General features: G+C 47.0%; 1 protein-coding gene across 1 annotated transcript in view; it reads left to right on the forward strand.

The window, feature by feature from the left end:
- Positions 1-461: 461 nt before the first annotated feature.
- Positions 462-27524, forward strand: part of LOC311183689 (calpain-9-like) — a gene marked incomplete at both ends in the record, with an annotated part of 74013 nt that continues 46950 nt past the window's right edge. Inside the window, 8 exon segments of the mRNA XM_084253233.1 lie at positions 462-662; positions 2636-2705; positions 5568-5686; positions 6031-6164; positions 8352-8520; positions 9371-9454; positions 10855-10940; positions 13213-13290. Coding sequence (XP_084109359.1) covers positions 462-662; positions 2636-2705; positions 5568-5686; positions 6031-6164; positions 8352-8520; positions 9371-9454; positions 10855-10940; positions 13213-13290 — 941 coding nt within the window.

Here is a 27524-nt window from a genome sequence, read left to right on the forward strand (position 1 = left end):
ATTTATTTATTTATTTATTTAAAAAGAACAAATGGCAAAACTCTAGTGGGGGGAACCTCTGTTGGGGGGAACCTAGCCTCTTCCCCAAATAATTAACAGGAAAAGCTTGAAGCAGTTTTTTTTTTTTTTTTTTTTATAAGATCATGTCACATTATCTCTTACTTGTTTTTGAATTTTTATTTTTATCTCATAATAATCTCAGCCCAGTCCGGGCTGGAAATCAGTTCGGATTTTGGAATGGTTTCATAATTAGGAGCCGACGCACTCAGTAGGAGGTCTGCATTGGTCGGGAACTATTTTCTGACCTTTGAAAAATTATTTCATCATCTGAAGAATCCTGATCACTTTCTTCAACACTATAGACTATTTTTTCTTTCACTTTTGGTTTTGTCTCTTTTGTTTCGCCTTCAGCCAGGCTTAGCTGGAGGCTCTTGGGGCTCCGGGCCTGGTAGAGATAAGGCATGGCTGCTGGCTGCTCCCCAGCTCCCAAGGATGCTCGCATCATCCATTCCTCAGGCCAGAGCTTCGAGCAGTTGAGGCAGGAGTGCCTGCGGAAGGGCACGCTGTTTGAGGACCCAGACTTCCCGGCCAACAGCTCCTCTCTCTCTGGCAGCAAGGAGCCCGAGGAGCCCAAGAACCCCATCGTGTGGAAACGGCCAGGGGTGAGTGCATCCAGAAAGGGGGGTGGCAGGCCGGGGGCTTGTGAGGAGGATCCAAGGATCTGGGAGAGGGCAGCAGGAGAGGAGGGAGCAGGATGGGAGGCAGAGCACAAACCCAATCCAGGCCGGCTTCCCAGGGGAGGCCATGCAGAGTGATGGCTGGGAATGATGCAGGGAGAACATAACAGCTGGCGGGGCTGGGGGTGCTCTAAGGGGGACTCTGGGGCATCTGCTGCATCCAGCCCCCAGCAGTCTCACTCCCATGGAGGTCAGGACTCGAGTCTGACAGTGTCTTGGTAGTCAGGGAGTGGAGGTCAAGGCTATTCAGGATGAGTTGGGCCAGTTCCGGGCAACAGGTTCCCCCCAAAGGGGAGAGGGTGGGGGGCAGCCCCAGCCCCCACTCCAGGAGGGTGTTCACCTGGGTGATGCATGTAAAGTGCTCAGCAGCTTCTGCTCAGAGCCCAGGGTGCTCAGTGTGGACGGGGGCTCACGAGGCAAGCGTGCAGTGTCTCCATGATAGGGGGTGCATTGGAAGCAAGGGTCTGCCCAACACATCCTCTTTTCCCTTCCCCCAGTACCCATGAGCCAGTGTCCATGCCCCCCCACCCCTATCAATAGGAGGTGATGGTCTCAAGGGCCATGAGCTGCTGCCTGGGACAAGGAGTCAGTATTTCCTGTGCTGGGTTAGTCAGGGCTCAGCCTCTGACTGGGTGGTGCTGGCTGCCTTCCCTCGAGTGGGGACCCGCCTGGGAGCGCCCCCAGGGGCGGGCTGCAACAGCAAGGAAAGGAGTGCAGAGAGGGCCGGGGCGCAGGTGAGACCCTGCACCCATCTGTCCAGGGACTGTGGTCACACCAGTCACACCACTGACTCCCCACACCTCAGTCTCCTCCCTGTGAAGCTGAGACACTAGTGCCCACGGCAGACACGGCGCCCTGCTGCGGTTACTGGCATCACCATCATTTGCTCTGCATCCCACCTTCTGAAAGGCACTGGGTGCCCCATGTCTGCCTTCATGCTGTCTCCTTTCATGAAAATAATGGAGATGTGTTAAATACACAGCCTGTCTACTTAAAACACACACACGATTCTGGTACTTCAGGGCAGAGTTCAAGGTACACATGAGTTCTTTATACAGTGGTAAGCTCTTTGTTGCTTTGTCCTGATGTAGGTTGTTTGTGTGTGTGTGTGTGTGTGTGTGTGTACTGACCTATTTACCAGTCCACCTGAATCATGTCTAAACTGCTTCTGGTCATCTAGTATTTTCCTAAACCTGACAAGGCTATCACTGAGTGCCTCAGGCTTTCTCCTGAGAAATTCTAGTTACTTCCTTCCCTCCTGCTGGCTTCTCTGCCTCATCTCTTAGCCCATCAAGCCACCCCCCTACCGCCTGCGGGGCTCATGCCATCCCCTGCTCAGTGCCCTCTCTGGGGTCAGCACTGCGTAGCAACGAGGCATGGATTCCCCCAAAGGCCTCGTCCTACCACAGCCTCCCCTTGTCCCGCCACCACAACACACTGTGAACATCACTCAGAATGCTGGGCATGGTGTAGGAAGCTGAGGAACAATGGGGTTCTCACAGGCAAGCCAGTGCCAGCCTCACAGAAGACGGGCTCTGAAGGGGGCGTCACAGGCAACAACAGCACCGATGGTTTCATTAAAACAGTATGAGTTGGAAAGAAGACACCAAGTGTGCTTGGGGGGATGAAAGCTTCCGAGGGAGGGTCCCTGAGCGTGAGACCAAGTTCCCCAAGCAGAGAAGAGGCTCCTGCACTGACCGGCATGTAGGCAGAGGGGATGGAGGGGCCAAGTGATATGACTGGCGCATCCTACCACGAGGCTGGGCTGTCCCTCTGCTTGTCCCTCCACGGGAAAAAAATAATGCAACAGGAATGAAGTGTTCTGCTGCGAGAAAGGAGAGCCAGCCAGGAAGGGGCGGGAGGGCCAGGCCTCACTGACATTGCCCTCATTCTTCCAGGAAATAGTGAAAAACCCAGAGTTCATTCTCGGAGGGGCCAGCAGGACTGACATCTGCCAAGGGAAGCTTGGTGAGTGAGAGGGTCGTGCACGGAGAGCTGGTGGTTGGACAGATGCTCCTGGGGGTCTGAGCTGCCGCCAAGGCTCAAGCAGCACAGGTCCCCAGCCACTACCTGCACAGGGATTGGGGAACATGACTGCTCCCATCTTCTGCTTCCCCCTCCTCCCCAGTTGGCCACCTGCTCTGCTGAAGGGGAGCCAGAGGACTCTACATCCCTGGCGCTCTGCTCCCCACCAGTTTTCAGAGAACAGACAGACCCAGAGGCACTGCCTGGCTGCTGGCTCCATCAGAACATTAGCTTGGTCGCCTGCTAGGCCTCCCCTCAGCACTCATTGCCTCACTTCATGTTCCAACCACACTCCCAATTTTACAGAGAAACCCAAGTTGAGGGAGGCAAAGTAAATTATCCAAAGTCACAGACATGATAGTTATTGAGAGTCAGGACCCCAAATTCCTGTTAACCACTTTGCCACACTGCCTCTGGGTTCATGCTTTAGGGACCACCTCAACCCCCAGAGGAATGAACCAAGAGAGCAAACTACTGTGAGCGGGAGCAGACACTGAGTTCCCTACAGCTGAGGTCACCACTGTGGTCTGACGGATGAAGTGGGACATACCGGGAGCTTCATGACAAGTAGCTGAGTTACCCTCCCAGAACTCAAAAGTCACACCTTGAATGATGATAGATGGTTGACACACAGACAGACAGACAGACACATGCATCATGACAGAAGATAAACATATGACGGACAGGTAGGTAGGTAGATAGAGACACAGACATGGTAGATACATGGAAATATACATTCTATATATAACCTTGGATTTTCGAAATATACAGTATTCAGGTTGGTCTTCATTTTCTGATTTTAGCCCCCCTAAGAGGTTCTCCCTGTTCTCTTCAACATCTCCCTCTCAGTTGTCAACCCCATTTCCTGTATCTCCCCTCACCCACCCCTGCGCGCATCCCCTGGTGATACTCTTTCACTAAGGATTATCATTCATTAGAAAATCATTGATGGGACTCCTTTTTTTCAAAGTTTTAATTTGTCACTTTGGTATAAAACTATTTTGAAATTACAACCTTAGTTGATAGTTGATGACAAATATTATTTTGTGGCACTTTTTCTACATCTGAATACTGCATATAACATATGAAAGAGGGACCTCCCTGGTGGCACAGTGGTTGAGTGCTGGGCTTGGACGCTTCACGCAGCCTCGGCAGCATCAGTTCGATCCCCGGCCACTGGGTGAGGGTCCCACATGGCGTGACAGACCTCTCCTGCCATCTGCTGCTCCCCTCAGCAGTGTATTTTGTCAGTCTGCCTGTTCTGTTCCCTGCTCTGGCTCTGATGAATTCTCTCACCCTTCCGCACTTCTGACTGTATCCAGTGCTTGTATAAATAAATAAATAAATATTTAAAAAAATATAACATGAATGAAGGAGGGCCTCCCTGGTGGCCTAGGGGTTGAGTCTCAGTGCTATTACTGCTATGGCCTGAGTTCGATCCCCAGCCAGGGAGCTAACCCACATATGGTGCAGTAGACCTCTCCTGTCTAGCATGCTGCTACCCTTAGCAGTGTATTTCAGTAAGTCCACCTGTTTTTTTCCCCTCTCTGTCCCTCGTGAATCATCTCACCACTCCACATCTGGCCTATAACCCACTTTTATGCAAAAAATAAACATGTGAAAAAAGGAAAACAATAAAATGGACAGCTGTGAACCAGCCCCCCAAATAAGCACTTGACTATCACCAACACCATCGTTGCCCCTCCCTATCAGTGGCCACCTGCATGCTTTCACCCGACAAACTGAACTTTGCGGGCACCCTCACCCAGCATCGTGCTTGAGGTGACCAGACTTATCCATTGGCACAGACTCAACAGTGATAAGAAATTTTTATCTCTTCTGGGGGGTATCCTTATTTTGAATTGTGTAAACAGCATCTGAATCTCTCCTTCAAAAGCTGAGCACATTTCTGGTGAAATAGTCTCCGCAATGACCATAAAAGGGTTGTGTGACAGTGTCCCGAGTGCAGTGGTACAAAGAACTTTCCAGAAATGTCAACTCCCAGAAAGCCACACTTGAGTTCCAATGAATTCAAGTGATATTATCAACTACAAGCAAATAGATTTGGGGTAGAATGGGGAGGTGCTGTTGGTTAAATAGGTAATTCCCAAGGTCTGCTCAGACATCGTTCACAGGCAGCAGCTAGAGCTCTGATAGGTACAGATGAGGTGCCCGCCCCATGCTCAGTATGAGCACATGAACGCATGTGGGAGTCTGTACAGTGTAAGCTTAAAACACTGCTTGATGTTCGCACTCACTTTTGTGTTTTCCTCTGAATGGGGGCTAACTTGAAGGTTATATCTGGGGAAACCAGCAGATCAGTCTACAAATCTTGAAAATGCAAGATCAGTGAAAGTAGATGATGCCCATGGAGCTATTATTACCTACAACAAAGCTAAGTCTAGCCTGGGGAGGCATGAGCCCCGGCAAAGTGCTCCCTCCGAGCTCACCCCAAGTGCCACAGGCCAAGCAGGCATGAGACGTCACTCACCCTGGCCCACTGACACTAACTCTTACAGCCCTGGCCTCCTGGCCTTCCACGGAGCTGACGTGCAGTAGAGCACAGTGACACCCACGTGGGCATGACCTATACAACTGCCAAGCCAGAGATGTCTGTGCTAAGTGGGCAGGAGAGCTGGCAAGGGAGGCAGAGGGGAGAGATTTGCTGGTAACCTTCCCAGATTTTAAGATACAGAAAAAAACGTGGTCCCATCTGGAATGCCCCACATCTCCTTTGGCAATGGAGTTGTCCTGTTTACCACAAATTAGCATTAAGACCTGCGATTGATGACTTTTCACTTACAGGTGACTGCTGGCTCTTAGCAGCCATTGCCTCCCTGACGAGCAATGAGAAAGCGCAGGCCAGAGTGGTCCCCCAGGACCAAAACTTTGGCTCCGGTTATGCTGGGATCTTCCATTTCCGGGTAAGTGAACTTACCTCATTGGGGCACAGTGTGATGTCAGGTGTTTCTGCAGCTGCTGGTCATCATGGGTGCCTTTTCTGCCTGAGAGAAAACTGGTTGGAGAGCCCTGGAGTGTCCACCCCGGCTCTGAGGGGACCACGCAGGGTCTTCGAGCCCATGTCAGGGGCGGGTGGGATGCTCCACACGTGGCTCCGTGGACAAAGCACAGCTGAGCCCATCGCAGAACCCACATGAGAGTTTCCTCCAGATCTGAGGGAGAAAAAGCAAAGTGATAACGTGGACAAAGGGGGGCTGGACCTCCTGTGAGACTCAACCCTGCAACCTGTCTCTGCCCCGGGTGACAGTTCTGGCAACACAGCGAGTGGGTAGATGTGGTGATTGATGACCGGCTGCCCACCTCCAGTGACCGATTGATCTACCTCCGCTCGGCCGACAACAACGAGGTCTGGGGAGCCCTGCTGGAGAAAGCCTATGCCAAGTGAGTATGGCCCAGCGCAAGCAGGCCCCTGTCCCAGGGAGGCCAGTCTCCCTCCTGGGTCCTTTTCAGGGCACAGCCGTGGAGAGGGACACTGAGGCTCTGGGATGGCACGTGTGGGGCGGCAGGGCCACCCGCCTGGGGCCCAGTCAGAGCTGAGGTGGAACAGGAGTGGCTGGGGCAGCTTGCTGTCGGGGTCTAGCTGTGCCCATCCTCAGACATGTGGCGACGCGCATCCCTTTCCGCCCCTGCATGTGGATCCTGCCTTTGGCAGCAGCCAGAGTGCAGGGATGTTTCTGGGCGACGTCCCCGCCAGCACAGCCAGGGCAGAAGCCTCAGGGCTCCTGGCCAGGGGAGACTGAGATGTCACTTTCCCACTTTGGAATTCTCCTTTAAAATTTTTTAAATTGTACATTGACTGTTTTAACCAGTTTTAACTGTATATTTCAGTGGCATTAAGTTCATTCACATTGTTAGGCAACCATCACCCACACAGCCTCATCCTGCCAGACTCAAACTCTGCACCATTCAACATTACATCCCCTCCCCGCCCCCCAGCCCCCGGGCACCACCCTGCTACCTCTGTCTCTGTGTATTTCACTGACCTAGGAACCCCGGCTAAGTAGAATTTCGACAGTCATTTCTAATCACCCGAGTGACCTGAGTTCCAATGGCAATGTCGCTTTCCAGCCCACCAGCTAGTCAGGAAAAGGCCATGATAGCAGAGCTCCCACGGGATCCCCTGGGGCTCAACATGTCATCAATCTGTGGAAATCCGTGCTCAGAGACAGGAAGCAGGGAGGAAGGCCATGCTTCTATGTCCTAGTGGGTATGTTAGTGGCCAAATAAAGTGAAGGTAAACTGAGGCTCAATTCATCCTGAAGTCAGCAGGACGGGATTAAACCATGAAAGAACCCAAAGGTGCTCCTTTGCCCACATGCCCGCCTGGTCTCATAAACCCCCTCGGTGCCACTGACAGGCTTGGGGTGAGCAAAGGGGATGCTTTCCAGGCCTGGTGGGGGCAACCCAGTCCTTCCACGAGTCCTCCCATAGGGACCCCTCCTCTCTAGGGTCAGCTTCTCTGCTTGGGGCTGGGTTGGGTGTGGTTTCATTCTCCAGGAGCTCAGAAGAGGGAACCCCTCACTCTCCCCCACTCCAAGCTATGCAAAAGGCTTGCGTCAGTTGGTAGGATTTGAAATCATTGCCTCAGGGTGAAGATTACAGAATAGGTTTCCTAAAAAGAAGGCAAATTAGCTCATAGAAAGATGTTCAACATCATTTGTCATTAAGAAACTGCAATGGGGGACTCCCTTGTGGTGCAAGGGATGAAGCACAGCACTATGAAGCAATCCCCAGCCTCTGCAGAATGAGTTCAATCCCTGGCAGGCCAGGGGGACCCACATGGCACAGCAGACTTCTCCTGCCTCACCCGCTGCTCCCCTCAGCAGTGTATTTCAGTCAGTCTGCCTGTTCTGTTCCCCGCTCTGCCTCTGGTGAATCCTCTCACCCCCCGCATCTCTGGCCTGTACCCTGCTCTTGTATGCATAAATAAATAAATATTAAAAAAAAAAAAAGAAACTGCAAATGAAAACAATAGTGAACATTGATACACACCAACAAAGTCCATTTTATAACTCAAGCAGAGTATACATCCATAAAGTGTGTGTCTATATGCACATTCTGTGTGCAGGTATGTGTGTGTGTACATGTACACACATGCTACCTGTGCAGTTGTGTGATTGGGAGTACCTGAGACCAGGCAGGAAAATTTCCTTACCTCTCTTTCTACACGACTCATTCTTTCTTGGTCAGGTCCTATGAAGAGAGAGAGAGACTTATTTAAACATCACAGCAGCCCTAGAGGGGAGAGGACAACTGTGCCCCCACTTTGCAAATCATTAAACTCAATCATGAGCGGGTTCGCACAACAACACTCAGCTTGTAAGAGGTGGGTCTTGCTCTTGAACCCGCAGTCAGAGTAACCCACACCAGGCTCCTATCTCACAGACATTTCTTGTGTCTTCAGAGCATCAAGTAGACCCCAAATCCTACTTCCCATCTTCCTTCCATGCCACCCAGCCAGGGCAAGCCTTGGAGGTTTCTGATTCAGTCAGAAAAACCTCTGGCTGGGGGCGCCACCTGGTGGCCTTCCTCATCCCTGCAGCCGTTTCCAAACTTCTGGCTTCACAGGTTGAATGGGAGCTATGAGGCGCTGAAGACTGGCAGCACCATAGAGGCCATGAAGGACTTCACTGGGGGTGTACCCGAGACCTTCACAACCAAAGAGGCTCCAGAGAACTTCTATGAGATTCTCGAGAAGGCCTTGAAGAGGGACTCTCTGGTGGGCTACTCCATCGATGTAAGTCGCTCACCTGCCTCTCCCTTCCAAGCTCTCTGCCAGAGTCAGAGGCATGAGCAGGTGCCCTGAGCACACACAGGAGGGCTGGCACTTCCAGGACTGGGGAGTGTCAGTGTTTGTTTATTTGAACCAAAGCAGAAGTTTCTATTCAATGTCTTTCAAATGACGAAGCTCAGACACCCTTGCTGTGTCAGGTAGAACAATCCCGACAAATCTCTGTCCCTTTCTCTACCCCAGCGGTGCTGTGTGTCCCCTTCTCAGCTCTGCCCTTGCTCATACAAGCAGCCACACACACTCAGGAACACAGGGCTAGGTTTGATTTCATGAAATGAAACCCTACTGTTTTCTGGAATCTTTGTTGCTGTCACACATCATAGAAAATATATCAGTAGAGACTTAACAGTATTTTTTCTACTTTCTTTATGTACACACACATAGTTTTGCCTCGTCTAGTTGTGAAACTTATCCAAGTTTTCTGTTTCCACTTGAGTTCACCTTGGGAATTTGTTCTTTGCTACTAAATGGCCCATCTCCTGGTGTTTTCAAGCTGGTTACACAGAGCTGAGTGTAACACAGTGTCTCCTCGTGCATGTGACTGTGCACCCCCATGAGGGGATGATCAGACAGTTCTGTTTGGGGCCAGAAAGTCAACTCTTTGTTGGAATGAGGGGCTTCTCATCCTGGGGAGAGGCTGGGAATGCCTCATTGTCACTGCTAAGGGGCCTCCTTTGGAACGTTTTGTGTGTCCCTTCCTCCTGGGGAGCAGAGGCTGGGCCAGGCAGAGCTGGGTCTGGCCTGGTAGGGGAGTGACTTACACGATGGGCCCAACAGTGCTATTTTCATGTTTTAGGTCATGAATACTGTAGGGTCCGAAGCCCGGACATCTTCTGGTCTCATTATGGGTCATGCCTACACTGTGATGGGAATTGATCAGGTAGGTGAAGTGCAGTCCTGCTGGTGGGTGCAGGGACAGTCGTGACCTGCTCGTCCTTTTCCTTAGTGCCTTGAAGCTTTAACTGTGCTTTCAGACTTCAGAGAATGTGTCATCTAGAGGAGGCAGCCAGCATTCATAACTGCAAAACAGGGAAGAAAGCAACAGGAGCTTCCATCATAGTTCCCAACTTGTGCAGCTGATAGGAGAACCTGGTCTTTGTTTTTCTTTTCATCCCTAATTCCACATCAATCCTGTAATAGCGTTCCCCAGAGAAAAGACTCAATAGGATGGATGGCTGGCTGGCTGGCTGGTTGGCTGGCTGGCTGGCTGGATGGTAGGTAGAGATAGATGGATAGATGGAGATTGGTACAGATACAGATACACAGTGGACCCTTGATGCAGGGGCACTAGCTGCACATAACTGTTGCCTCCTCAAAACCTTAACTGCAATTGTCCTATAGTGTCTGTGGGTATTGGTTTTAGGGCAACCTTCCACTCCTATGGATACCAAAATCCACAGATGGCTAAGTCCCTTATAGTAGGTTCTCCAAATTCAAGACTCAACCAACAAAGCAACATCCAGGTTTGGCTGGATCTGAACTTGGAACTCTCTGATAGAATCAAATCCAAGAAAGTGGAGAATTCAGTTCACACTAATATTGTTTTGTCCTGTGTAGTGTGATGTATGTGTGTATATACATATATACCTGTGTGTGTATATACATGTATTCCTATGTGTATATACACATATACATACATACCTATATCAGGGGAAACTGCTCTGAGAGCTCAAATTTCTGGCTAGTTGATGAGCAGAAGTCTTATTTTCTCTTTCTCCAAAAACCCTTGTGAACTGTACAGTTCCTGCCCCAGAGCAGAGTGAGGACGGCTGGCTGGGCTTTCTTTCCTGACTTAGGCTATTGATGTGGACTGCAGAGATCCTCAGATGACACCCCAAATGGGAGAATATTGGCTTTGGAAGACTTAGACGTGGTTTTTATTTATTGTTGCTGTTTAAATTCCCAACATGTGTTTCTATGCTTGTCGTTCAGCTGTGAGTAAGAGGCTAAGGAAAGGAAAGTCAGGAGTAGCTCACTGAGCACTTCTGAGAATTACTCTTCACCTTTCTCTGTGGATTCTGAGGCTCCCCAGATAAACAAGCCTCTAGGGAATTTGCAGTCTAGCAAGTAACTCATTCTTTTGAAGATTCATATCACCTTAGCCACTATGTTTAGCAGGACAATTCCGAGGGCAAGTTAAGAATGGATGAGTTTTGACATGTTTTTAATGTATAGAAGTCAAGAGGCTTCCAGTAAAACCAGCCCCGGCTGAGAGGAACCACTCCGGAACTCACACATGAACTGATCCTTTCACATTCCCCTGCTGCCTTTGCCTTCCAGGTGAACTTCCGAGGCCAGAAAACTGAGCTGATGAGAGTCCAGAACCCTTGGGGCCAGGTTGAGTGGAATGGGCCCTGGAGAGACAGGTGGGTCCCCACCATGTCTCTGGCTGGGCCCACCTTAATGCTGTTCATGGGGTCCAGTGGGCCAAGGCTGGCTGGGGTGTCCTGGGCAGGAGGAGAAGTTTGTCAAACATGCTCCCCTGGCTTCTGGGTAACCTCACCTGTTTCCCCTTCATCCCCTGGGGCCCGCCTTGCAGTCAAACTTCACTCTCAGGGGAGACTCTTAGAGTGGCCTTTTATCTTCCCTGGGATTGTTTTCATGTCAGTGACTGTATTTCCTCCCATGCGGATAGTTCACATCCCCATGTAACGTGGGTCTTTATCTCCACATATGAGTGGCCCCAGTGAAGCGTGTGTGTGTGTCTGTACGTGTGTGTGTGGTGGCAATGAGTATTTTGGGTGTGAGAATCCCTGAGTGCTGCCAGCAGGTCAGTACAGGATTCTCTGGCCATTGGCCAGAAGCCCAGTGGTCCAGAAGAAGCAGACAAAGTGGAATAGGAAATTCAGCCACTATGACTGCTCTGATGACCAGCATTATTTATTTGGCTCCAATTTTAAGAAAGGTCTTCCTTACAGGCCTGTGTGCCCTCCGTGTCCCTTGAGAGGTGGTCCCTGTGACTGGGATGATGGATGGAGCAGGTGTGCACAGGCAGGATGCACCCTGACCTGTCTCTACCGCCTCCCTCTCTCCTTCCTCACCCAGAGCTCTGGCCAGCTTGGGCTCTTGCTGTCCTCTCTGCCCACCTGCAGCTCCTGGGACTCTAGGGAGTCTGCACAAATCTAGAACTTGATTAAAGCCAAGTCCGTGTTTGTCCTCAGCTCAGACAAGTCACCAGGGGGCGCCAGTCATCTGTGTGTCTGTGGCTTTATTAACCAGACTCCAGCTTGAGGGCACAAGACTGACACTGAAGTGTCCCCCATCACTGCTCCCTTCCCGCCACCCCCACCTCTCCTGCCTTCCACCACCTCAGAACCAAGGGACTTTGGCAGAGACTGATTCACACCAGACCCACATCAAAGTAGGCATGAACTCGGCCTTTCTCTCCTGGCGGAAAGGGAAGGAAGAGAAATCACGAAATCAAAAGGAATGAGACTGCTTTTAGCTCCTAAGATTGATAGAGTCCCTTAACTCAGGGGACAGAGTCTCTAAAAGGACAAAGGCTACTTTTTCCTTTCCATGAGAAACGTGGAGAAGAGGGAGAAGTGGGTTTACTGGAGCACAGCTGGGGACTGCCTGCCTCCAGGCAGCCTTGGAGGGATGGGAGGGTCTGTCCCTGCCCTGATCCCAGCTCCTGATTCTGCCTGGTGCCAGAGGGAGGCTGGAAAGCTCTGCTGAGCCTTTGGACCCATTATGTGGTGTGAGCCATTGGAAGAAAATGGCCCAAAGGAAAAATCAGGCTCTTAGTTCTGTTCTCCAGACCCCACCAGGGGCAATCTGGAGAGAGGCTCTGGGTTCACTTGGCTCTTCTGAGCCCTCCCCCAGGAGTCAAGACCCACGGGGTGTGGGGAAATGGTTCCCCCCTTGAGAGTGCTGAGGTGGTGGCAGCGCCATTTGAACTGCACATGATCCTTCAACAGCACAGGTTTAACAGTACACGTTCACTATACTCAGATCTGTTACCTCTCAGCAGGTTCTGCAGCCACTGATTCAACCAACCTTGCATGATGCTTGGCTGAATGCTCAGATGCAGAACCCTCAGGATAAGGAGGACTGACAATAAGTTACATTTGGATTTTCTACTATACAGGAGGTTGATCACCCCAAATTGTTCAAGGGTGAACTGCTTCTGGAGACAGGGGTGAGTGTGTGTATGTGTGTGTGTTGGAGGGAGGAGGATGTCCCACAGAAGCAGTGGCCTTAGAGGTGTAATTCCCAATTTGGAGGGCAGTAGGTAGCTGCTCACCTGAGGACAGGCTAGGCCCCCTGGCAGAACACGATCCAGCTTCTTAGGGAGGTCGCAGAAAGAAAGTACTTGGTAGATCAATGTCAAACAAGCTTGTCAAACACGTTATGATTATGACTTTTCAAAGTGTCAGCTGACAAAGAACAGAGGTCCAGTGAGTTTCCCTGCCTGTGGTGGTCTCTGGAGAAGCACCTTCTTCCATTGGCTGCGCTTGGAAATGTACTTTCTGACCAATCTCAAAGCCTCTGGCACATTTCTGGGGTCCATGGTATAGTCACTGACCAGGATCTATTCCTTTCATAACCACACACCCTGGTTCCTAGGAAAGGGTGCTCCCCCGCCCCAAGGCCAGTACTGCTCCTGACCCACATGCTGATTTGGTTTACTCCTAGTTCTCCTGACTGGCATTCTGTGGACCTCGCTGAGCAAAAGCGCCTGTGTCACCCTGCTCTGGACAAAGGAGAATTCTGGTACAGTTCTTACCTCTTTATTTCTGTACTAACTGCAAAACAGGTATGACAAGCCCTCATGGCCTGTGGGTATAAAGAACACCCCGTTTCTTCCTATCATTTTATCGTACATTTCAGTAAATTACATACTCCTGTCTCAAAACCCTTATATCCACCCAGGTTGGCAAAGGATTTAATATGTCACGTGTTGGGGACTGTCCCCATCTCCAGACTTGTTTAGAGTGTCAAGGGAATCCATGTGACCCAGGAAACAGAAGGCTCATCCTCCCAGCTCTCACCCAGCCTCCCTCCACTAAACCATCCACCATCCAAGTTTGCATTTGAATCTGCAGCCCAGTGAATTTGCATGCAGGCAGCAAGCTGCTCCCTGGGTCACTACCTCCAGGCCCAACTTGGTGACAGGGACCCTTGAAGGCAGCCACCTTTGGAGCATCTCAAAATACAGACCAGTGGGAAGGAATTCTTAATCTGGCCTTTCCACAGAGCTGAACATCTCTGCTAACAGAAAGTTGGTTAATGGCCCTTGATCTCTAGAAATCATTTCAAGTCTTGTTTCTTCCTGTGGGACCCGGAAACAGTTGACTCTTTCCAACTCTGCAAGACCACAGATGTCTGATTTCTGGTTCTGTTTCCTTTCATGTGCTCACACCAGAGAATTCTTGCCTGAGTCCTTCCCTTTTTTTTTTTTTTTCATTTTATGTATTTTTTACATCATTTTTCATTTTTGCACAATGTATGCATTTTCATCTTGATTTTATTCCCCACACAATTCCCACCCTCCTTATTTTGACCCTAATCCCTCCCCTTCTTTCCCTCCCCTCCGCCCGTAGTGTGTCTCTGGTTCATAGTTGTTTGTTGATTTTGATTTTTACTTTATTATAATTAATCTTTTTCCTGGTCCTTTATTTAGGTTTTCTAAATTCCTGCTATGAGTGAGAGCATCCGGTATTTTTCTTTTTCTGGCTTATTTCACTGAGCGTGATCCCTTCCAGCTCCATCCATGTTGATGCAAATTGCCTGAGTTTATCTTTTTTGAATGCTGAGTAATATTCCATGGTGTATATGTGCCACATCTTCTTGATCCAGTCATGTATTTTGGGGTATTTGGGTTGTTTCCATAGCTTAGCTATTGTAAATTGTGCTGCTATAAACATAGGGGTGCAGGTGCTCTTTTGAATTAATGTTTCTGTGTCCTTTGGGTCATTAGACAGGAGCAAAACCTAGTCCCTCTCATTAGATGCATCCCAAATTCCCCTCCTTTACTTTACAAAAGACACCCTTTATCACTTTCAACTCTAAGAAAATCCAAGTTCAGGGATCCACTCGTCAGGAACTGTGGATAAAGACCAAATATATGAGAAATATACTTTGGTCACCTAAATGACTAAATATTTCTCATAAATTAAAATATCACACTGTCTTTACACTGATACTGAAACCAGCAATAGGCTCACTTCCTGTCACTCATCAAAATCAACCACTGCAGTACCATTTTGGGGGGAAGAAAGTGTTTTTTTAATTGTGAGGTCAAACAACAAGGAGATTGTAGGCAAGTCTCAAATCTGGAAAGTAGAAATGATTTGATAGAAATGGAGGTAGAAAGGAAATAAAAGTTAGGAATGTAAAATTTATGGGCTTGACTAAGTCTGATCAAATAGTTACAAATGGATCTATATATGAAAAGGTTTCCAGATTCTTGGGATGGACCCCTTGCTTCAGGATGTGTCTAATCTATTCTTTTTTCCTGTTTTCTTGGTTTTGTGTCAGTAGTCTCTTGGTTCTGACCAGCTTGGAATATGGCTTAAGAACAATTTCTTCTGTACATGTTCGTGTCATCGTGTTATAGGGCAGCCCCGATACAAAACGGGGTGCCTGACTGTGGGTCCTCACCCGCGCGCTTAAAAGGACTTATCAATACTCTACTGTAGACACACACAAAAGTTTAATAAAATGTTTATTTCCAAGGGAAGGGCAAAGGAAGAAATGTACAGCTCAGGGATAAAAATGGGAGACAAAGTTTTAAATGTGTCCTACCCGATCCGCTGATCTGGAATCCCAAATGGCACTCTGAGAGCTGACCGTGAGCCAGGAGCTGGGAAGTCAGGAGGCGAGCGACAGCGAGAGACCCCAAGGCCCACGTGTCTGTTTTTTATACCAACCCTGGCTGCTTAACTCCACCTTCAGGTTCCAGCCACCTTCCCTTTGGTGGTGATAGGATTTGTCTTTCCCAATGTCCTGATGGCTTTGGTCTGGAGTGGGGGTGGAGTCCACAAAGCCTGTATGGGATTAGCTCAGGACATCCGTTCCCCCTAACAATAGGACTCATAGAAAAATGTCACACAATGTTGCCTTCCTAAGAGCAGGTTAAAGAGATTGTCAAACATGCACAACTATTCTGGGGATCACCCATGGTTTCAATACTCCCAAGTTTATATAGCAGTTCCTTTCCTTGGAATTCCAGATCCATATATTCAAGGATCTACTCAGTATCTCCCTGTGAATATCTACTCAATAGCACATCACAGGATCACATGCCTAAACCTCAAATCCTTCTCTCCCAAACTTGCTACAATACAGTCTTCTCCATCTTTATCCATCCAACTATTCAATCCACATATCTTCTTGCCTTTCATTCTTTTCCTCACATTTAATCCTCCAGCCAGTCCTGTAGGCTCAACCTTCAAAATATGTCTTAAACCTGATCACTGGTCACGACCTCCCGTCCTACCAGCCTGGACTGACCCACACTCATCTGTCACCTGGACAACAGCACTCACTTCATAGCTGGTGACTCCACTTCTATCTGTGCCCTTTCTCATGGGTCAATGGTTATGGGTCATGTTAACATGTCCCAATGTTTCTCCATCTAATCAGAGTCAAAGCTGAAAGCCTTATGATGACCACCCTGGTCCACCATTATCTTTCAACATCATCCTTTACTGACTTAGCCGTCTTAAGATCTTGTTCTCCAACTAGCTGGACTGCCAAAAAGTCATTATGTCCCAACCCCTACACTCCAGACCTCCACATGAACAGTCAGAAATTCCCTTAGCTATTAATCTAAAATATCCCCCCACTGCACACTCACCCTCCACCCTACTTTATTTTCTTTGTAGTGCTTATACATATATCAAAGTATATTTTAAACTTCTCTTCCATTTTATCTTTCTTAACCTTTTCTTTACCTTTTTTGGAGGGAGTCTATTTACTTCTCCCCAGGCCTGATTTCTCCCCAATCCTCCAGGACAGAAGCAAGTGCTCAATAACCGTTGGATGATTGAATGAATGTGTAGGTCATGCAATGTCATCCCTCCAGAGCATCTCTCTCTCTACTTTGCTGCAGGATGGCATTTGGGGACATCAAGGACCATTTCGACGAAGTTAAGATCTGCAACCTCCCACCTGATGCACTAGAGGAAGATGCCCTCCGCAAATGGTAAGTGACGGTCCACCAAGGAAAGTGGGTGCCGGGCACCCATGAATCCCTGAGTTGGTAGTCTCCCTGCCCTTCTCTTTGTCATCCCCAAGTGTTGAGTCCAAACCAGGACATCAGTGGATCAACCCAGGACCCTAGAGAAGGCCCAAAACATGGAGCTAGACAGAAGCATTTCAGTGATGATTGGGAAAAAAGAATTGCAAAGTTTGGGAGGACCTTGGATAAGAATTGCTCAAGGAACCTCCTTTGTTTTACCACTTGTGTTATCTTCCCTGACAAGTAATAGAAAACACACTCCCACTAGTTTAGAAATGAAAAGAATTGGGCCTCCCTGGTGGCATAAGGGGTTAAGTCTCAGCACTACGCAGCTATCTGCAGCCTCTACAGCACGAGTTCGACCCCCAGCCAGGGAGGTGACCCACATATGGTACAGCAGACCTCTCCTGTCTCGCCTGCTGCTTCCCTCTGCAGTGTATTTCAGTCAGTCTGCCTGTTCTGTTCCCCATTTTGTCTCTGGCAAATCCTCTCACCCCCACACCTCTGGCCTGTACCCAATTCTTGTATGCATAAATAAATAAATCTTCCCCCCAAAAGAAAAGAAATAAAAAGAATATTGTCCTACATAACTGAAAAGTCCAGAGGAGCAGAGTGGGCTTCATGCACAGGTCGATCAGTGATATGCTTGTGACAGTCTGTTCTGCCCTCTTTGCTCTTTTGACTTCTCCCTCAGGCTGTTTCACTTTACAGGGATGGGAGGGCAACCAGCTCCCCAGCCCTCATTCACTGACCTGCTCAGCAAGAACTCCTAAGGGTCATCAAACAAAATCCCTGAGTTTCCCTCTAACTGGGGATTCCTTAAGCCTGTATGCCTGGTGAATGCTGCTGACTGGACTTGCAGAAGCGTGGTTCTTTCTCATCAGCAACAGAGAAGCAATACAGTCTTTGATTTTTAAAACTCTGCTGCAAAGTCTTTCTGCAGTCTTCTCTCAGATACTGATACACACTGAGGATGAACTGACCAGTATCCATTCACACAAAAGAACCCTATGCGAGATCCGTGCAGATCGGCAACTCCTGTGGCTGAGCCCATCTTTTACCCTTCATGTTCTCTGTCCCTTAGGGGGGTGAGGTCAAAGGTAACTCCATTCTCAGTGCATGTGCAATAGTGTATAATGGAAGGTGATATGAACATAAAAGATGCAGCGTATAATCTGCTGTGATAGTGAATATCATACACATGCACCATCTGCTGTGATTCCACAAGTATCAGTAACAGACACAAGTAGCTCAGCCACAGAAAAGCCACATTCACCTCAATTTCCCTTGGCTTCATCCTCACTGGAGACTCCTAAACTATAATGAAAAGCTCTGAAAGGGTTATGTTGTGGAGGCCCAGGGCATGAGGAATTAAAGGGGACTGTCCTGGTTTCATCTTAATGTTTGATTATTTTTTTCCCTTTGAATTTTCAGTAATTTGTCTTTGGAAATGCTTCGGGATTTAATCTGTAAAACTGAATTCTTCCAGGGCCTGCCGTGGTGGCGCAGCGGTTGAGCGCCAGGCTGCGAAGCGGCCCACAGCCTCTGCAGGGCTGGATTGATCCCCGGCGCGGCTGCAAAGCAGTCCGCAGTCTCTGAAGTGCCCATTGGATCCCCAGCCGCTGGCAAGGGACCCACATGGTGCGATGGACTTCTCCCCGAGCTGTCCTCCTTCTATGAGGCTGTTGTCTCCTTGCTCTGACTCTGGTGAATTTTCTCACCTCCCGCGCTTCTGACTGTACCCAGTGCTTGTATAAATAAATAAATAAATCTTTAAAAAGAAAAAAAAAACTGAATTCTTCCAGGTATTTCCATATTTAACAGCTGAAGCCTGCTCCTCCCCTAATCTGACTACTTCCCAAGTACTGTGGGTTCCCCTATATGGGCAGCAAAGTAACCTGCTGTCACGGTTCTCCTGATTCCTCCACCTGTGAGCACAGAAACTCACCCTCCCAGTGGGTTCAGGGGTTCACATCCTTGGGGGAAGGGCCAAGGGTGAAGAATCCAGCTTCAAAAGTGATCTTGTTGGTTCCACCTCAACTTGCTCTATAAGCTTTTAAAATTTTCCCACGAATGATTAACCCTCAACGAGCCGAGTGTCTTCTTTCACAATCCAGAATGGACAAGTTCTGCTTGGAGTGATGACCACATGGTCTTCCTCCAACTTTCATGCTGAGCAAGGTCTGAGTGACGAGTGGAGAGGGAGGTCCGTGCCTGGAGGCTGCACACGCTGTGAAATGCAGTCACAGAAGAGGAAGGCTTCTATGGTACAGAACCTTCCAGCACCTCTGAACCCTGTAGCTCCGCAGCGTCTAATGGGAAATTGAATCTATGATTATCAACATGGTTTTTGTGGCCACAGGGACATGAATGGAAATGTAGACATTGCCCTTCCTGAGGTGAGCCTTCTTGGGCTACTGTGGAGGGTGGGATTCAGCGACGGTCCTGGAAATGTCCTTCAGACCATAATGTCACTGAAAATTCCCAAGTTCAAGGAATGGTTACCTCGATGCAAGGAAGTACCTTGATTCTAACCTCTTGGAGAACAAAAGTGACCTGTCTTCCAACAGAACTGCCCACTCCCTCTTTTCCCTGACAGGTTACTGAGGGTTTTTTTGTGGATGGAATCTCTTTAAAAAGTATGTAATTTCAGAAAAGCAACTGATAAATAAAAATGGAAGAAGCAGGCAGAATTTTTGACCATGGGCTTGGGGAACACATCAGTTCTCCCTGAGGTTGTCTGTTGGGAGAGAGGTCGGGGCTGGTTTTATTCTTCTCCAAGGGTCGTAAGGCTTCCAAGAGATGCTGATGTGACCAGAACAATAAACCAGTTATTGTCTAGGTGTGAATTAGGTTTTTACAAGCCAATTTAGAACTAATTTACTTCTGCGTTAAACAAGAACAAACAGGAGAGCATTAGCAGGCATTACCATGGAGACTCCCTAGTTCAGATCTTTTGGGTCTAGTTCAGATCTTCTGGGAAGTGCAGAAACTCCACTCTTCTCAGGAGTCTGCCCCAATGCCCAGACCTTGTCAAGAGATAGCATGGGTGGCGCAGCCTGCCACATTTCCCCCTTTTTTGTTTTTTGGCCAACATTTGTGTAGTTTTTAATTCAATATTAGTTTGCTTGATAGCATGAAAAAACAATTTAGTGAGAATTGGGAACAAAAACAAGAGAACCAGCGTTATAAGCAAGGAAATGCCAATGTTATTGAAGGAGGGGAAGCAGGTGGCTTTTGTGGTGTGATGCTATAAGGAGGCCAGAAAGGAATTAGCAACTTGGGCAGGAGTGGAGGAGGAAACATAAGCTAAACTAATTGCTTTAATATCATTTTGGAGATTAGTAAGATCCAGGGAAATATCAGTACGATCCCAAACTCCTAACAAGTGATTTTTAACATTATTCCAAGAGATAGAGGAAGAATTATAAATATGCAGAGTAATACAAATCCATTTATAATCAGAGTGACATTTAGTGGTAAGAAGTGTCCTAATATGTTGAATTTGATTACCAGTTGTCAGGGCTGGACTGGCCACAGAGCAGGTTTTTCTGATCCAGCAGACCAGGTAAAGGGGAGTCAGAGTCCTCAGTGGTTTTGCATATTTTTATTGGGATTACCAGGTACACAGCAGGCAGGGGTGCTTGGGGGGCCGGGAGGCTGGCAGGCCTCCCAGCCCCCAGCAGGTCTTCACTCTGGGCTCTCCGGCCTTCTCTCGGCTTCTGCTTCTCTTGCTTTTCTCTCGGCTTCTCTTTTGGCTTCTGCTGGCATCGCCGTGACACTGCCCTTGAAAACCCAGTCGAATCCCATCTACCTATGCCCACACCCTACTCCTGGTGCCCGCCATCAGGCATGCATTCAGGACCACAGAGTTCCTTCATCTATCCTAATGGCAGGAGGGAAGAAAAGCCTGACATTTTTCCTTACCCTACACCAATGTATAGTAAAGTCTCCTCAGGAAATTTAAATGAGCTTCAAATTTTTTATCTTTATGATCTTGAACAATTAAGGCATGAGTAACATTGTGAGGCAATTCATTAACATGTGAGACCATGTGAGCTTGTTGGATGAGAGTGGTAGTGGAAACAGTCACAGAACCAATAATATCAATGAGTGCTGTGATGCCCAAGATAAAAGCAGCAACAAACCTTTTTTTTTTTTTTTTTTTTTTTTTTTAGCTGAAAAGTCCTCACCAAATAATTAAATTTATTTCATATTCAAGCTTGGTTCAATATTAAAAATTCCATCAGTGTAATCCATGATTTTAAAAGAAAATGAATAGAAATGTTAAATCAATTGATTCAGACAGAATATTTGATAAAATCCAATATATAATGATAAAAACTCTCTTAAAGTTAAGGACAAAGAAGAATGAATTCTACTTGATCAAAAGCATCTACAAAAAACTCTATATTGACATCCCAATGATATTTTTTTTTTATAAATTTTATTGTTATATTCCCCATACAATTGCAGCCCCCCATTCTGACCCCAATCCCTCCCCTCCCGCCCCCGCCCCCCTAAAAGTGTCTCTGGTTCATAGTTTTTTGTTGATTTTGATTTTCACTTTCTTATAGTTATTCATTTTCCTGGTCCATTATTTAAGTTTTCTAGATTCCTGCTATGAGTGAGACCATCCGGTATTTTTCTTTTTCTTTTTGGCTTATTTCGCTGAGCATGATCCCTTCCAGCGCCATCCATGTTGCAGCAAATTGCATGTGTTTATCTTTTTTGAATGCTGAGTAATATTCCATGGTATATATGTACCACATCTTCTTGATCCAGTCATCTATTTTTGGGCATTTGGGTTGTTTCCAAAGCTTAGCTATTGTAAACAGTGCTGCTATAAACATAGGGGTGCAGGTGTTCTTTGGAATTGATGTTTCTGTGTCCTTTGGGTAAATACCTAGGAGTGGAATTGCTGGGTCATATGGAAGCTCTATGTTTAGTAGGTCCAGAAATCTCCACACAGCTTTCCACAGTGGTTGGACCAGTTTGCACTCCCACCAACAGTGCAGAAGAGTTCCTTTTTCTCCACACCCTCGCCAACATTTGTTGTTGCTAGTTTTTTTAATATGTGCCATTCTCACTGGTGTAAGATGGTATCTCATGGTAGTTTTGATTTGCATTTCCCTGATGACAAGTGATGTTGAACATTTTTTCATATGCCTGTTGGCCATTTGCATTTCCTCTTCAGAGAAGTTTCTTTTAAGCTCTTCTGCCCATTTTTTGACTGGATTATTTTCTTTGTTGTTGTTGAGTCTCATCAGCTCTTTGCAGATTTTTGTGATCAGTCCTTTATCATTAGTGTTGGGTGCAAAAATGTTCTCCCAGTTGGTGGGGTTTCTCTTTGTTTTTGTTATTGTCTCTTTTGCTGTGCAAAAGCTCTTTAATTTGATATAGTCCCAGCTGTTTATCTTTGCCTTCACTATCACTGCTTTGGGTGATGTGTCTGTAAAGATGTCTTTGATGTGCAAATCACGTAATGTTTCGCCTATATTTCCTTCTATATATTTTATGGTTTCAGGTCTTATGTCTAGTTCTTTAATCCATTTTGAGTTGATTTTTGTGTATGGTGTGAGGTGGTGGTCAAGCTTCATTCTTTTGCATGTAGCGACCCAGTTTTCCCAGCACCATTTATTGAACAAACTTTCTTTGCTCCAATGCATAGTCTTTGCTCCTTTGCTCCAACTAATCAAAGATTAGTTGACCATAAATCTGTGGGTTTATTTCTGGATTTTCTATTCGATTCCATTGGTCTGTATGTCTGTTCTTGTTCCAATACCATGCAGTTTTGATGATTATGGCTTTGTAGTATAGTTTGAAGTCTGGGAGTCTGATGCCTCCATTCCCTTCTTTTTTTTTCAGGAGAGCTTTGGCTATTCGGGGTTTTTTGTGATTCCATATGAATTTCATCAATAATTGTTCTATTTCTTTGAAGAATGACATTGAAATTTTGATTGGAATAGCATTGAATCTGTATATTGCTTTTGGAAGGATGGCCATTTTAATAATGTTTATTCTTCCAATCCATGAGCAGGGGATGTCTCTCCATTTCTTTGTGTCTTCTTCTATTTCTTTTAACAGTGTTTTATAGTTTTCTTTGTATAGGTCCTTTACCTCTTTTGTTAGATTTATTCCCAAATAATTGATTTTTTTTGTTTCAATAACAAAAGGGATGTTCTTTTTGATTTCTTCTTCTTCAGATTTATTGTTTGTGTATAGGAAGGCTACTGACTTTTGCGTGTTGATTTTGTATCCTGCCACTTTACTGAACTGATTGATGAGTTGAATTAGCTTTTCTGTGGAGTTTTTGGGGTTCTCTATGTATAATATCATATCGTCTGCAAATAGTGATAGTTTGACTTCTTCTTTTCCTATTTGGATTCCTTGGATGTCTTTCTCTTGTCTTATTGCCCTGGCTAGGACTTCCAGTATTATATTGAAAAGCAATGGTGAGAGTGGACATCCTTGTCTTGTTCCAGATCTTAATGGAATTGCTTTCAGCTTTTCACCATTGAGAATGATACTGGCTGTTGGCTTGTCATAGATGGCCTTTATGATGTTGAGGTATGTTCCTTGTATCCCAAGAACTTCAAGGGCTTTTATCATGAATGGGTGTTGCACTTTGTCGAAAGCTTTCTCAGCATCTATTGATATTATCATATGGTTTTTATATTTCTTTTTGTTGATGTGTTGGATAACGTTGATTGATTTTCGGATGTTAAACCATCCTTGTGCCCCTGGAATGAATCCAACTTGGTCGTGGTGAATTATCTTATGGATACATTGTTGGATTCTGATAGCTAAAATTTTATTGAGGATTTTTGCATCAGTGTTCATTAGGGAGATTGGCCTGTAGTTTTCCTTTTTTGTGTTGTCCTTGTTCGGTTTTGGTATTAGTGTAATGTTGGCTTCATAGAACGTGTTTGGTATTGTCCCTTCCTTCTCAATTTTTTGGAAGAGTTCAACAAACCTTTTTGAACAAGGTAGGCCCAGCTCAACAAGCTGAAGAGCATGGACCCCGGTGTCATCATACCATGGCCATTCCAATTGTACTGGGAGAACAACATAAGGATGCTAATGTATAATAACAAATGTCATAGTAGAACATGAATTGACAGAGGTGAAACAATTGGTGAGTACACAACCAGGGCAATTGACAGGAAAGGCATGTTGGTGATAAGTGATTGATTAATGTCCAGAGCCCTCGACAAGGAGGGTGTGTGGGGGGCCTACACAAGTCCATATGATGGAGTCATTGATAGAGTGTCGAGGACATCTAAAATAGACAGAGGAGGTGGCAGCAAAAAAGGCGAAACAAGTCCAAGTAAGCACGAGTTCCATTGGAAGTATTGAAGAAGTAGGTGGGAGTGATGCATCCGGCAGAAAACCATCAGGTCATTGATGGGCTCCAGGGGAGGGTTAAGACTGTCCGACCAGTTGTAAATAGAGGAGCCTTGCAGGTATGGGCTGTAGTTTGTGGAGACATCGGAGGTTGAGGCAGCCGCACCGGGTATAGAGAAGTTGTCAACAGAAACATCAGTTTGATAGGGCTGATAACGAACTCCTGTAGAAGGAAGTATACAATTATGCCAGAAGGGAAATCCATGACTGCGGTCAATAGAATTCCAGGAGTCATTTGTGTTGTGAAATGAACAAGCTGGGAGAGTGGAAGAGAGGGGAACACGTGTTAAATGTTCATCAGTGGTCTAGGGACCGAGGAGAGGCAGGAACAACACCCAAAAGTCACGTTTTGGAGTGGAGGAATAAAGCCTCGGGGAATCTGTCAACAAAAACTTATAATTAACAGGTAGATGACCACGCAGATGAGTCTCATATATTCTGGATTCGATGTAAAGCACATGGGGGAGGTACATTCACGTCCATGAAAGGAAAAGTTATTAGTTCTTTTAAACAAAATAAAGGAGTCTGGATCACCACCTAAAAATCAGAAAAATTAGTAAATACATGAGGTGAGGGAAATCCCCAAGGGGTGGGGTGTTCCAGGGGAGGGTCAGGGATGTAAGCCCAATAGGAAGTTGCAGGTGCAGAGATAAGGGTTGCGGGTGGAGGGGAGAGAACAGGCGAGGAATGAACAGGCATGACCTGGCAGGAAATAAGGGCCAACACAGCTAAGAACATAATCTCTGGAGGAACCGCAGTATTCTGACTGATAATGAGATGAGAGCTCAGTGTGTGAGCCTTTTAAGTTGGCCCCAAGACAGGGGGGGGGTGGGGGGGTGGGCACAGTGCTGAGTAGTAGATGACAAAGGCTCACAGTCTTGCAGATGCAGATGGTGCAGGGATGAAGCCAGATCGTGGGCAGGAGAGCGAGGACGTCGTTGTCCAAAAGGAGGATAACGGGAGGAGGTGAACATCTAAACCTTCTGTTTCTTGGTCTAGTCCGCAGGTCGGAGAGGCCATCGGTCGAGTTCTCCCAGACATGATGGCAAATCAGTCTGTCAGGCATCCACATAGGAGTGTTTGAGTCCTGTGAAAAAACACAAGCATGGGCCTCCCCGGTGGCGCGGCGGTTGAGCGCTGGGTTACGAAGCTGCTCGCAGCCTCTGCAGCGCTGGTTCAATCCCCGGCTGCTCCCCGGCCACCGGAGGAGGGTCCCACAGGGCACGCAGACCTCTCCTGCCGCCCGCTGCTCCCCTCAGCAGTGTACTTCGGTCCTTCTGCCTGCTCTGCTCCCTGCTCTGGCTCTGGTGAATTCTCTCACCCTCCCGCGCTTCTGACTGTACCCAGTGCTTGTATAAATAAATAAAAATAAATCTTTAAAAAAAAAAACCAAAACCACAAGCATACCCTCTCCCACAGGTTAGAAGCACATCAGGCCCTTTCCAGGTTCCTATGAGGAGATCCTCCCACATGACATGTGGTTTAGGAGTCAGATGGTCGGGCTCCCAATGTTTATTAATTGGTGACACATCATGAGAATCACAATTCAGATAATTAACTACAAACATATCATGTGTCAGAATATGATGAGCCGAACTGTGTTGAAACTCAGACTGTTGCAGCTTAGTTATTTGAGACTTTAAAGTCTGGTGGGATCATTCCACAATTGCTTGCCCCTGTGGTTTATAATGAATTCCTGTGGAATGAGCAATTTGAAATGAAGCACAAAATTTTTTTTCTTTTTTCATTTTTTTTTAAAGATTTTTATTTATTTATTTATTTATTTATTTATTTATTTATTTATTTATACAAGCATTGGGTATAGTCAGAAGCGCGGGAGGGTGAGAAAATTCACCAGAGCCAGAGCGGGGAGCAGAGCAGGCAGAAGGACCGAAGTACACTGCTGAGGGGAGCAGCGGGTGTGGCAGGAGAGGTCTGCGCACCATGTGGGACCCTCACCTGGTGGTTCCAGATCCAGCCGGTGCTGCAGAGGCTGCGGGCAGCTTCGCAAACCAGCACACAACTGCTGCGCCACAGGGGAGGCCCGGATTTCCTAGATCTTATTAAGCTTTGTAACTCTATTAGCCATGGAGCTATAGTGGTTTTAGCATCAGCAATTACAGCAGTCTCAACATCAGGGAATAATCTGCTTATATACTGAGAATCAGCAAAAAGGTTAAAGGGCTGGTTCTGTAAAATTTTAAATGCTGAGGGAACCGCAAATAATTCAGTCTTTTGGGCCGAAGTTTCAGTTGTTTGAACGGACATTTGTTTGTCATTGGTAATGAAAGCAGCCTTGCCATGGGAGGAACCGTCCGCAAACACCAGTGCAGCTGGCTCCGGCAAGGGCATAGCACTAACAATGGTAGGGAAAATAAAAGCCTGTTTCTTAAAAAATGAAATACAGGGTCAGAAGGCAAATGAAACCTTATCTCCCCTGAGAAAGACTGCAGGGCTATTTGCCAATCATCACTCAAGCTGAATAAATCATTAAGTTGTTCTTTCTTGTAAGGCAAAACTGTTACAGGGCAGGGAGAGGGGCAGCCCAAACCTCACAAACCTGCCTATTCTGAATGGGTTCTGCCATCCGCATCAACACAAAACATAGGAGACTTTAATGGGAAGGAACTTTAATACAATTAGGAAACAATACAGAAAAGGCAAAGAATCTAGTTTCTACATCAAGCACCCAAAGTTACCCGTCCCCTCGTGGGTAAAACTCCATCCAAATGGGATTGGCCCAGAGCAAGACCCCAAAGCCTGCCACAAGTCTAAAGCATCTTCCAGTGGGGACCCACAGAAAAGGGTCAGAAACAATCAGACAAGTCTGGAAGGAAAGGAGCAAAATCAAAATCAAGACAAAAACCTCCATTGTCACCTCCCCACGGGTCTCTCACCCACATCTGTGTCACCCGGTCCAAGACCAAAAGGCAAGTGTAGCATTTTCACGTGTCTCTTGCCTCCATGTGCCTCCTCCAGGTCTCCTTCTGGCTCTCCATCCTGCTTCCTTCCTTCCTCAGTCTCCTCTGCAGCTTCTTCTCTCCCTGCTCAGCTCCACCCTCCATTTGGGTGGGGCAGGAAACCTGGAACCTCCCCCTTTCCTGGGGACCACCCTGTTACAAAATGGGAACAGGGAATTCTTGGCCAAAAAGTTCAATGCTCCTGTGCCTTCCTTTAACAATGAACACAGCTACTAGAGAGGCATAGGGACAAACAACCTTCTTTGCTGTGACTGGTAAATGCAACAATTCCAATGGCCCTTTTTGCCACAAAATGCCAGTTGGGGTGTGTGGGGTGGCTAAGATTATGAATTCCCATGGCTTGGTATAATCTAGCCATAATAGTTGCTGATCAT

This window comes from Talpa europaea (assembly GCF_964194135.1).
Source record: "Talpa europaea genome assembly, chromosome: 14".
In the NCBI taxonomy this organism is placed as follows: Eukaryota; Metazoa; Chordata; class Mammalia; order Eulipotyphla; family Talpidae; genus Talpa; species Talpa europaea.